The sequence below is a fragment of the Uranotaenia lowii genome, chromosome 1, assembly GCF_029784155.1.
Source record: "Uranotaenia lowii strain MFRU-FL chromosome 1, ASM2978415v1, whole genome shotgun sequence".
In the NCBI taxonomy this organism is placed as follows: Eukaryota; Metazoa; Arthropoda; class Insecta; order Diptera; family Culicidae; genus Uranotaenia; species Uranotaenia lowii.
Window position 1 is genome coordinate 118,197,151 of NC_073691.1, and position 13,660 is coordinate 118,210,810.

Sequence of the window (13,660 nt, forward strand, 5' to 3'; positions counted from 1 at the left end):
ACCGCGTTTCGTTCTCTCGCCAAATAAAGTTGGATTTTTTGCTAAGTATCAAATTATTAGTTTTTGATATCCGCAAGAATAATCTTCCGAATTTCGTACAAACCCGAAAAAAATCCGAAAAGATTAAAAAAAATGTGGCCATCCCGGTCAGATTATGCTTTTCTCGAATTCTTTATTTGGTTTATGGGCAAGCCTGGATATATCAAGAACATTTGAAATAAACGATAATCAAAGTATGAACCTATCTACAGTGAAGAATACACGCATGCATCTATAATGTTTAACTGAAACCATAAGTTTTTGATGATTTTGAAGGTTTTTAAACATAACTTTTGGATATTTAATAAATTATCCAACATCAGTTGAAAAATTTGAGAAGTCTGTTTTTGTAACAATTTTAAAACATAAATATTCGGCCTATTCGTCCGAATACCTAGCTCAACTATTCGGTGAGCCGAATATTCGGCTTAACGGTTTTTTGGCGGTATTCGGCGCCAAATATTCGGCCGACCGAATATTCGGTACATCTCTAGTCTTGGATATCTTAAAAACATTCGAATGGGTCATGTTGGGGTGAGGTTTGGAGCGATTTGTGATTTATTTCACATACCAAATCTACTGGTTTTTTTTTTTCAAATTTTGGCAAAAATTGTTTTGTGATATTACCAGATCTCGGCGATTGAGACATTTCTAGGTCATTCATAATCTATCAAAAGTCACATATTTGCTTAAATAACGTCTTTGAATGTTACATATTGGCTGACAAAGATAAACAACTGTCCAATTCCCATGAGTGAACTGTATGTCCTCATTAATAAACTTGAAAGTTGCATAAGTGATCTGCAGTTGCATTCAAAAAAGAATGAAATCACGCAGAGCAGCGCCCAAACTTCTAATTTTGACAAAGTGCCATTTCTCTCACAGTTGATATTTTTTCATGAAACTTTACAACAAGCTAGATAAGCTGATAAACTTTTCATTCAATGAGTTTTGTTTTTTTGCGGGCACTAGACTAGGAAGAGAAATTCAGCCGTTATAGTAAAAGTAGGAAAAATTGAGATTTTATCACAAAATAAGCTGTAATTGACTGCTCTGCGCGTTCTACTCTTCCAAAAAATTCCATACAAAATTAAATCGTTTTACGCTTATTCATGAATCAGCAAAATCATCCCCAATTTAACTCTGATACTTGGTGAACCAAAAGGCATAAAAAATTGGGAGCCAAAAGTCATTTTTTTTTTGCAGCGGTCAATTGTGCATGTGTGTGCTTGTAATGTGACTGAATAAAAAACAGATTTAAAAAACCTTTCATAACTATCTGAAACGGTATCTTTTATTGACATAACCTGGTGTCATAATTTGAATTCAATAAGTATGGTATAAGTATCACAATATACAGATTGCTTTGAGTTAAGTAAATATCGTCAAATATGCACCCAATAGTCATATTTATTCTTTTCTGAAGTGGTAGAATGTTGATGTTACAAAAGAAGTTATCAATATAAAAATGTCCGAGTCTCATTTTGGTAACGATCCGGTTTAAGTTGCTTTCAACTGCTCAAAAAAGAATCAAACAACGACGAATTAGTAAAGTTATGAAACGTTTTGAGGTCTTTTATTTATTCTTTTGGAAATCAAGGAAATTTTCACCAATGAATTCTATCTTTGAAATCATCATATATGAATTGGATTTTAAGCTGTAGATGGATAATTTTCAGCCTTGATTTTAATCCCATAGGAATCTACAATGAAACTTGGTTGGAATGGTTTATGGCAAGGAACAGCACTTCTAGCTTTAAAAATTCCGTACAGAAACGAATTCGTAGATAAAATGCAAAGGAATCAGTGGTTGAACACTAACCTGGAACATATTTACGTTTATAAAACCAACACTTTTTTTTCAATAAAAGCTTAATAAAACAAGCGATGAAACCCTAAATACAAAGCTATACCAAAATAAAAATAACCGCACACTTTTCAACTAACTCAATCGATTATACAAGAGAATAAAACGTAGTACCGTAAAACGGGGTAAGATTTATCACTTTTTTTCAATATTTCTCGGTTATTTTTTCTGTTATGGAGAATGCGGCATGTTTCATATTTTTAAAACCAGTGCTAAACTCCCATGAACGTAAAACATGGTTGCAAACATTTATAAGACTGCTTTGATTTTTATTTAAAAATCGAGTTCGTCTTTGTTTAGAATTTGATGCTTTGGGGTAGAATTGATCAGTCTCTATTTTGACAGTTAACGAGTTTTCTTGATCATAAAGGATACAAAACACCTTCATAATATTTACAAATGCTAATAATTGATAAACTAAGGCAGTTCGTCTGTTAAGGCCTAACAGTAATTAAAACCGAAAGATAGACCATGATGCTGCATAAATTAAGGGGCTAAATTTTATAACATTACTTATAAAATTTTAACTACAAAAAAATGAACTTTTTCCTTCATTCAATTTTCTAGGCCCTCGCACTATTCTTCTTTAATTTTTCCTTCAGACTTTACCATTTGATAGGGTTTCTAGCCTTTTGTCCTAGACTGGCTTACTCTTGGAAAACGTCCCTATTATTAAAATATCAAAAATTTACCTCAAAATACAACATAATCTATACATTTATGAAGGAAAAAAGTTGAACTGCACATTGATCAACCTTCTGCTTCTGAACTCCATAATTTTATTAGGATGTTTGCTTGCGAGCCTTCGTAAAATAGATATTTGAAGATTTTGAAATAACATTTTTAATATTTTTTTGTAAAAATTTATACATCTATTGCTCGGTTTTTCAAATTTTCTATGAGAATCAAAAACTTTAAAAAACTATCTCACAATGGAACCTCACTGGGATCATTATTGCTTCGTTTTAATTCAAAACTCATCAGCGATTTTTTGCAGAACTTTAGTGTAACGTGAATGAAATCTTTATTTTTAGATTTGTATTAGAAAATTAATTTTTTTATCTGAATAATTTACATGATTTTTCTTCTGCTGTGGAATTTAAGCATCTCATCTTTTTGTCTCAATTTATAGAATCGCTAAAGGGAATTTTCTGCTGAACATCTTTATCAGCTTCGTATCTTTACAGATGGAATATTTTTAAGCTAGTGAGATGACTTTACATATGGCATTGAAATAAAAACAATATAACTCACAATACTGTTTTTGCCAAACGAGAATTTTAGTCATACTCAAGGTTTACTCATGTTAATGTTACTTAAAATTTTGCGAAAAGTCATAGATGAGTTTTGATCCGAAACGGAAGTTTTAGACCGCAGGGCTTGAGAAATTAAAAAATGACGCCAAATTCACTCAACTTATGTAAAACATATTTATTGGGAATGGAGTCTTGAAAGTCTACCAGAAGTAAAAAAGTTCCTAGTGCTGTCTTTTGTAAGAAAGGCTCTTTTAAAATCCAGCAGTTTTTGGATTTTCGGTATTCAATTTCAATCAAACAGTTAAGGGTAAGGAGGGTTTGTGATGCATTCTTCAGAAATGTGGTTGAAGGTTCTACAGCTGACTGTATTGATTTTAAATTCTTATTAGTTTTGTCTTCTTTCTTAATTTAATATGACATTTTAAAGCAAAATATGTAGTCTTTTTGTTTTTGAAAACATTGTTTAAGTTAATTTTGAAAATGAAGGATTCTTTTGATGACAAAAGTCCTTGTAGGTGTCTCACATCTTTCTTTCAAATAATATATTTAGCTGGTAGCTGATTGATCTGCAACAGTTTCTCCAATCGCATCACGTAAGTTGCCCTCGATTCGATTTGCCGTAGCCTTCAGTTGATTTATTTCCGTACTATTTTGCAGAGTAGATTTCCGCTGGCATTTAAAAAAAAGACTTCAATTGCGCACACCTAGGCTCCAACAAAGCTTGTTCATGTTCTGATGACCTCACCAACTAAACTGTTCTTTCCCAAACGATCCACCGAATCGACCGTGAAGCGTTCCATGCGACGAATGGCCGCCAGCATGTCCGGCGTCGAATTGGCCAGAGAGCTGCAGAACCCACCGCCACCGGAGCCAATCTCCGGACCCGCCTCGTTGGCCACTTCGCGCCGCCCGTCGACCATGTTGACCTCATCGCTTTCACTTCCGGCCGAGTGTATCGTGCTGTCCCAGGTTGCGGTTCCTCCTGATCCGGCAGAACCATCGCCGGAACGGAAACTGCGCCGAGTTGAATCCACCCGCAGCTTCATCCGTCGAGATGGCCGAGCCATCCACCCGAAGCCCTTTCGTATCTACTAGGGCGTGGGTGGATGAATTGGCCAGTTTCTACAAACACGTTGGGTGCGACTTTCTGGGATGGCTCGAGAAAGCCATTGTTGCTGGATTGGTTTGAAAGTTGGAAATGGAACTAGCCAGCTGTTGGATGGAACCAAAGTTTATACAAAATGCTTAGTACCGAGGATTAAATTACAAATCATATAACGATAGCCAGGTTTTGCACATTTCATTTAAAACTATGTTAATGAGAATAAAACTTCGTGAAAATTAACATCCCTCGATGTTCGGCATCTAATACAAAAGTCGACAGTTGAAAAAGATGTTGAGGAATGAGTCACTAGCTTTCGAGAAATCTTGTGATTTAAATGAAGAAAAAGTCGCGATGAAAACGTTAAACACCAGAATCTTTCATCACTAAATAATAGAGACCATTGCGTTCGTCAAAAGAGTAACTGTATCACTAATTCAAATGGCTGAATTTTGTACTGAGCAAAGTGCACCGCTGATGTAAATTCTGAATTATGAGGATTTTTATTTATAATTTGATGGGTTTTCACCGAGGGTCTTCAGATTATCTCCAAATTTCAAAATTGTTTTAGCTTTTCGTTAAAATTAGTATTGTTTGAAAAAAAACTATATTTGAAATTTTTGGAACGGAAATCATGAAATAGCACATCTCACTAGCTCATTGAAATTTTCTAAGATTACGAAAAATAAATAAGAGACTATTCAAAGTAAGCTAAAATTGTAAATGAATTTTGAAAGTGATTTAAAAGTACCGTTTGCATCACCAAGTATTCTAGTATATATAGTTTTTTTTTATATCATTTTTAGGCTGATAAACAATTTTCGGATAGAAGCCTACCTTTTTTAAGCTTATTTACGATTTTCATATATAAGCCTGCTTAATGTTTTTTAAAATAGTTTATGTGATAAAATTTCAATTTGTTTCGATGTGCTTATTTATGATTTCGGTTGAAAAATGACAAAGTTATATGTATTGCAAATATGGTAGGTATAATTTGTTCCACGAAGAAATCTTATCTCAAATATCTACAACCACAAACCAGACTCTACTCCAATTATTATTCAAACTTCCTTGGAGGTGGATTTATCGGTATAAGATTATATGCCGGACCGGCATTGACAAGCTTTCTAAAAACTGGCATTGTTCTCCCTGCACAACCGCATTGCATATGTCTGAAAGAAACCAAATACAACATACCCCATACCCTATCACAAGACAAAGCAGTATGGAAACAATCAATCGGAAAGGACATTGTCGAATGATGGAGCGAGCGCTGTGTGTTTATGTAAACCGTCCGGCAATAGAAAACAGTTTCTAGTCTCACATTTACATCCCATTCCCCTCCCATTCTCGTTCCTTTCCTAACAAAGACTGAGGAGGATGATCTCCAATTTAAGCTTTTTTTGTCAGATTTAAGCTTTCATCTCCAATGCTCTCAAGGCAAAACAAGCTTAAATCTGAGGAAAAAAAGCTTAAAAAAGAAAATCACTAACACTTAGCAAATAGATGTTGGTGAAAAGTTTTATAGAGTAAACGTGTAACGTTGCATTGGACTGACTGAAGACGGACAATGCTGTGCGTTTTTTGGTAATCAGCGGTGGCAGAAGCACTATGACAATAGACTGAGTCGATTTGGGGTCATTTTTGAATTTCTCAAACCCTGAGGTCAAAAAGCTTCGTGTTGGTCCAAAATTCATCCATGATTTTTTGTAGAATTTTTAAGTAACGTTTACATGAGTAAATTTGAACTTTTAGGTTTGTATGGGAAAATTGAATATTCTGTTCTGAAAAATCAACATCGTTCCTGTTTCTTTTGTGGAATCGAGCCAGCTGACAGTTTTTGTGCCAATTTATAAAAATTCTTAAGGGAAATTTTCCACTGAACAACTTTGTCGAAGACCGTAACTTTTTATCTTATTAGGCAAAAAAGTTATTAGCTGTTTAACAGAGATATGTCTTTTCGCATTGATAAACAACAAATTCAATTGACATCACTGCTGGTGCCTCGCGAAGATAGCATGAAAAGTAGTCATGCAATACCTCGCTAGGCGCCCTGCAGGGATGTCAATTGAATTCTTTGTTTATCAATGCGAAAAGACATACCGTAAACTGGGGGAACTTTGATCAGCGGGGTAACTTTGATCAACATGAAATTTTTGCAAATACTCATCATTAACGAAGTATAAAGTTATAATATCTGAAAACTGTTTGAAACGTTTGAAAGCCTATAAATTGAGTTACAAATAAGCTAAATTTCGTTTTTATTAGGAGATTTTTAATGTTACTTAAATTGTAGTTTTAAAATCTTAAAATATCTGGTTTTTTAAAGGCTCGCAAACAAACATCTCTCCTGATCCAATTTAAGTATTTAGGAGCAAATGGGTTGTTTAATGTGAAATTTAAACTTTTTTTCTTGGTTAAGGTTTAGATTAAGTGTAATTGTTAGGTCATTTAATGATAATTTTTGAATGTTGAATAAATGCGATAATTTTCCATGAAAAAGCTCGTATAGAAAAAATGGCTAAAAACCCTATCAAATAGTTCAATATGAAGAAAACAAGAACATGCGAACAGTGTGAGGACTAAGGGAATTGCATGAAGGTAAAATTTCATTTGTTTTTGGGGCCAAAAAATATTTAAAAATGTTTATAATTTTTGCCCCTAAATGTATGTAGCAACATTGTCCATCATTTGAGTATACCTGTTTTTGAAAGAAAACGTTGAAAAATTCTATTGAGTTCAAACAAGAAAATACTGTTATCGATGTTTTATGTCTGCTGTGCTAAAAGGCATCGAAACAATAAATTTAAAGATGTTGAGATACGTAAAAACCATAGTGATCAAAGCTACCCCGAAACTCGAAGTCTGGTTTTGTAACAAACATTTAATTATTATCACCAATGTCGTTTGAATTAACTGCAATCAATGATCATGTTTAATACTCCCCACCTCAGTAAGTGTTTTAAAGCTTTTAGGTTTTACGAAAAAGCAACCTCTTCCGAAATATTCAAAAATGAATGAAAAAAGTGATCAAAGTTCCCCCAGTTTACGGTATCTCTGTTAAACAGCTAATAACTTTTTTGCCTAATAAGATACGAAGTTACGGTCTTGGACAAAGTTGTTCAGTGGAAAATTTCCTATTAAGAATTTTTTAAATTGGCACAAAAACTGTCAGCTGACTCGGTTCCACAGAAGAAACAAAAACGAGGTTGATTTTTCAGTACAATATATTCAATTTTCCCATACAAACCTAAAAGTTCAAATTTACTCATGTAAACGTTACTTAAAAATTCTACAAAAAATCATAGATGAGTTTTGGACTAACACGAAGCTTTTTAGACCCCAGGGTTTGAGAAATTCTAAAATGGCCCCAAATCGACTCAGTCTACTATGACAATAAACTATCGTTTGTTAACCGACTCAGATGGTGCACTGGGTAAGATATCGGTCTGGCAAGACGAGATTAGATATGGAAGTGAGTTCGATTCTTGCTATTTTTTTGGGATGAATTATCCAAATCCCATAATTTTTTTTTGTTTCACTTGAATGTTGTGATCATGCATCATTTTCCTTGAGGCTCAAGTCTTTTTGCCAGTGCTTTTCCAATCATATTTATCATCTTTGGTTAAGTACACTTTTCAGCGCAATTTCGGTACAGCGATTTGCTAAATAGACATTGGATTTTTGAAACCTCTTCAATGGATGTAGAAAAAGAAAAACTTTAAAAGTATTTAAAAAATCACGTGTTTTAAGTGGAGAGAATCTGAAAACCCTCGACGCAAATTATCAGATAAAATCCCAAAAATGCCATTATTCCAGTTCGCCTTCTTTTTTCATTAGAACTAATATGAGATTTGATCCAAGATTACTACAGTTTGCACGCAATTTAGTACAATAGCATCTAAATTCGGAAATCCTAATCTTCATGTCACCTAAATAATGGAAATTATACAAAGATTGACAACGAAAAACTGGAATCAAATCACATAATTTTCAGATTAATTCATATTACAGTTCTAAAGTAAGAACTGGTTATACACAGTTTTACAGTTGGCTTAGTTGATCAATGTTAGGAAGAAATGTCCTCTGGATAGACACTAAAGTCACAACAACACATTTGACCAAAATACAGATATCAGTCCCTTAAAACATAAAAACTGCAGATCGGTGAATCTAGTTGGAACGGTCATGAGCAACTTTCACTCCGAACATGATTAGTAAAAAAAAATTGCAAGTTTAACTGTTAGCACTCGAACTTTTCGGAAAATTTAAATATTTTTCACTACCGATTCTCTAAGGATTTGTGCACCAACGCCAACAAAAAACGATCGCTCACAATCTTTTATATTATATTAATTTATCTTCAATATGCCATGGCTTAGTAGTTTGTGTCTATTGTTTTTGGTCTAATATGTTTTGTGAGCCTTGGAGAATTAGGTTGAATAATTCTACTGAATCAAAGCAATCGAAAGCTTCCTTTTAATTCAACCACCATGGTTGAATTAAAAGGAATCTTTCGATTGCTTTGATACAGTTTTATGGGTGTTTGAGTAACGGCTGATAGATTAGATTTTTTTTTCTTTTACAGTGAACAATACCTATTAATTAATAAAAGCTTACAAAAACTGTAAAATCTTAACAGCAATTTTCGTCTTGGAGAAATTGAATAAAACACTCAAAAGTATCATTTAAAAAAAGCATTTATGAATTATACGGAAGCACAAAATTACCGGTACTTGTTAATGCTACAAAAGGAGACCGAAAAAGGAGTCAATTCACATAATGAAACCTAAAACAAGACCAAAACCTGATGGATGACAAAAACTGATAGAAACAGAAACGGAAAAAAGGAACAATGAGAGACGAAAATGAAAAGCTTGAAGGTGAACAATCGTTTATATGATGGAAACGAGAATCAGTTTTGTTTGAAGTTTTAAATTAACAAAAAAACAGAAAAAAGTTTTTCTTCAGCAGAAGCAAGCAAACCAATGATAAGACAATTTTCCACTCATTCAGGAAATCTATGTAAATGTTGAAAATCGAAACGGACAGCAGCCTTCGGAAATTGACCAACTTTACGAAAGTAAATAAAGTTGCAATCAAATCATGAAGCTAACGAATAAACGAACCAAACGGTCAACAGCGAAAGGGAAAAAAAATTATGGAATTCTTTCGCACCCATGAAAGGATTCATATGCACATGTAGTAAATAGAACATGAAGGAAAAATGACGAGTAATCGAAAGATGAAAAAACAATTCAAATCTTTGAAACAAAAACAAACAAAGAGAAAAATCTAAATTGAAACAAAAAGGCCAATGGAAATAAATCCACACCTACGGAAAGAAATAACCATAGTTTTCTGATTCTTTCATTCTTTCTGTTTATATTTGCAACATGAAATTGTAATTAAATTTTTGTCAAGCATGAATCAATGCTTTTTCGTAGGAATTAATCAATATTTTTAATTCATCCAACAAAAAGAAAAAAATGTTTCATTGGACCGGTCTTAGATTGAGATGCAAGGTTGAAAACAAGCTTGCATACAACTTACTTAACTGTTTTATGTTTGATAATTCAAAGATGAATTTAGAATTTTGATTTTTTTTTTTCAAATAAACGAGACACTTTTCTCATCAGTTTTATGTACTGTTGAAAACATTAATAAAACTGTGATTTTTCGTTAAGTTCTGAAGCAAATATTTTACGTATTTTTGTTCAATGTTATTTTGAATACCTTTCAATTCGTATTAGAAACTCAGATGAAATTCCAAAAGAATTTACAAAAAATCAAATTTTGAGAACTTAACATAAAATCACAACCTCGAAATAAACCTACTAACAAAAAGGATAAAAATCAGATTGAAAAATATAAGCAGCGTGGAAAAAATCCTTTGTGACTTACAACCTAACGGAAGACGAAAGGCGGAAAAAACACTCAAAGATCATCAAAAATACTCGGGTTCAAAAGTTTAAACCGGTGTGGAGCGAATAGTTGATATCCATTTGATACATATTAGCTGTCCCCAAGAGGGAATATGTATCATATAGGGAAGGATGAGGATATTTGATCCCCGGGGATACTTGATTCCTTCGCTTTATCTTGAAACAGGAAAGTGTTATAAATATCAAATGTTCTTGAAGAATGTGGTAAATAGAACGATATAACAAGGCTGTTATCTCAACAGGTTTTAATAATTTTATTTTAAGTTATTGAATTTGGTTTTAGAAATTGAACTAAATGTGGTTTGAAGATCTTTTTCTATCACTTTAAACTGTTTCTCACATGAACAAATTATCAAAAATATTTATTCCAGTATGTCAATCGTTAGAGTAGAATATGAGCTTCATAATGCCGTATTTTCTAAGCAATAGTTAGCTCTTAAAAAAAAAGTTTTTCAAAATGTTTGTTATGGGTATAATTGATCCCTAGTGTTCAAAAAGATATATTTTTCTTCTGAATGGATCGTGATCGTTGGTTATTATTTAATTACTAATATCTGTTCAAAAATTGATGTTTATCCACTAATTATCTGTTAAAATGTTTAAAAATACTGTATTTATCTAAAAACTAGAAAATTGCGCCTCAAAGTATGCATTGACGCTTGGGTAGTAGACAAGCTTTTTGAATTCTCCTTATCTGATACTTACCTGATCAGAAGAGCATATCAAAATTGTTGCACAAACCCATCTCAACGAGATATAGATTTGATATTATAATCTTCATTTAGGTCGTTTCGAAAAAAAAATGGTTATATCTCTTTTGATACAATCAGCTGTTTTTTTCTGCCGGGCATTTGCTTGCTTCGAAAATTTTTATTTGGAAGTTTGAAGATCTCATTCCAATGCACCAGACATGGTTCTGAGGTAGCGTGCGTGCCTCTCAACTTGCAGGTCGAGGTTCGAATCTCCTGGCTGGTACCCGAACTTTTCAATAATTGTTCAAATTGGAAACAATGCATGGAAGTTTGAGTACTTGTCAGGAGGTAGTCCAACATTGCATGCAAGTAATGCGTGTAAGACAAAAATTGCACACAATCGTGTATGGCAATACTCATATTTTTGCATTTTTGATGGTCTAAATTAGGGATACCATACGTACTCTTTTAAGAGTACATGTACTCTTTTTCGATCAAGAAATGGGCGTACTCTGGGGCCGTTCAAATATTACGTAACGCAATTTTCGATAATTTTCAACCCTCCCCCTCCCCCCTACGTAACACATTCTTCTCAGAATTTTTATACAAAATCCACAGACCGTAACAAGCTGTTATACACCCCCCCCCCCCCCCCCTAAATGCGTTACGTAATATTTGAATGGTCCCTACTTCTTTTTGTGAATTTTTACCAAATGTACTCTTTTTGTGTTGAAAGAAATTTGATCATAAAAATCAACGTATTTCTTCCATTTTATGAAATTGTTTCACATCTTAGGCAAAAACTGCGAAAAGAATACAGCTTACAACAAGATATTTTAACATCTTGTTTAAATATACATGCACATTTAGACGTTATATACGGTGAGAGCGATAAGCGCCTTTGAGTATGCAAACAATAATCATTATGCACAAAATTCAGTTGTGGTACAAGAATATATTAAAAGAAAATTTATAACTGTCATGTAAGTGACATAACCTTCTGGCAGTATTTGATTGAATTGAAATATCTCAATGCCCTCTCAGATAACACGTAGAATCCCTCTTATCCGAGCTCCCGTTGTCTGACCCTCCATTTTTATACAAAATCCATGAAAAATGTGTTCTATCTTCGCGAATTATTGTTAAGCTTTTAAATCAAAGTTTTTTCCAAGGTTAAAGTCTAAACTTGCAAGAAACTTCGATTAAATAGAAAAATAAAGTTTGTTTTAACCAAGCTATGTGCCTGTATAAAATCCAATACTATAGCAAAAATATAGGGTTTGTTAATGCATTTCGTTTAATCCGAGGTTTCAATTATCCGAGGTGGTCTCTCTCACGACTACCACGGGTAAGTGGGGTTCAAATATTCATCCTTTTGCATACCATCCGGGCGCAAAGCTCGATAAATATATGAGTCTTGTGTCAACCTGATGGCTGCATTGTTCAACGTTTCTCCCGACATTTTGGATAAAAGATCTCAATGTACTCTATTTGGTGTTACGGGATATGGTAACCCTAGTCTAAATCCTACCTGATTGAGATATAATCTTGATATAATGATATCAAGGGGTGATATAATTTAGTTATGCTTGCATGGACTTTTTGTTATAATTTGAGATATCTTGAGACCCTACGAGTACTAAATTATATTTCATTTTGCTATTGAATATCATTGAATATCAACCTTTTATCTTCAGATTTTACTAGGTTTTTCCCTAGGGTCAGGGCACCCTGAATCAATTAAGTCTCCTTTAGTGAAGAATCAAGTATCCAGTAACTTTAAAACCATTTCAATTTTTTTAGTCTTATGAAACTGCTTCTAGTTCATCTACGAGTTCATGTATCATTCTTTTGGAGCATATAAACTTGAAATTACTCACTATCAGAAAAGGCAAACGGCGGCAAGTTGCTAAATATTTCCAAAAAGATATGATGAAAATAAGAAAAGGGGATCAAGTATCCCACCCCTCCCCTACAGTTAAATCCCGCTTATCCTAGCACCGGTTTTCCGAGTTTCCGCGTTATCTGAGCTTCTATGTTATCCGAGCCATTATTGTCATATACAATCCATGTACATTTATGTTGGTTTTCGACGAACTTATACGTTAAATTTCACCGTATTCACCGAGGTTTGCTCCTGGAAGGTATACAAACCAAAGCGAAAGGATGAGATCTCGTGTAATCCGAGGTTCAACGTATCCGAGGTGATCCTGTCTGATTTTCAGATTCCGTTCTTTAGGAATTCTACAGCTATATCGATTGAGAGATATTTCACAGATCACAAAGAATTTATACTCACACATCAATCTGACATTCAATGAAATTTTAAGAGCGTTCTCGATAAGTACCTACTCGAATAGCGCAAGGCATACTAGTGACTAAAAATGTAAACTACCCGGTCATATGAGTAACGTACGCCAACACAGCAATGTCATTGAAAAACTGTTTATGAACAATTAATGGAAAGTTCACCGAAAAAAGAAAAATACAGGTACAAAGTTTAAAGTACGAAATTGACGAAAAACTACCCAGTCAATGAGAAAGTTACTGAACTTGAAATAATGCGAACGACACGAGTGTTTCGGACAAGGCAAGTTAGATACCACTCAATCTGATGCCAACTAACTACAGTCGAAGGCAATGTGAAGAGTGTTACCTCTCTCTGTTTAGAAAACTCCGATTAATCGGGCCTGTTACTAGATGAAAAAAAAACTGATGATAAAAAAGGGAATGGAATATAAAACCAAAAAAAAAAACAA

General features: G+C 33.6%; 1 protein-coding gene across 2 annotated transcripts in view; it reads left to right on the top strand.

Annotated features, from left to right (window-relative positions):
* Positions 1 to 13,660, top strand: part of LOC129739360 (microtubule-associated protein tau) — a 148,102-nt gene extending 134,442 nt beyond the window's left edge. For both annotated transcript variants that reach the window (XM_055730765.1, XM_055730766.1), the window contains one exon: positions 3,955 to 13,660. In XM_055730765.1, coding sequence (XP_055586740.1) covers positions 3,955 to 4,257 — 303 coding nt within the window. In that variant the 3' untranslated portion in view covers positions 4,258 to 13,660. The remainder of the gene's footprint in view (positions 1 to 3,954) is intronic.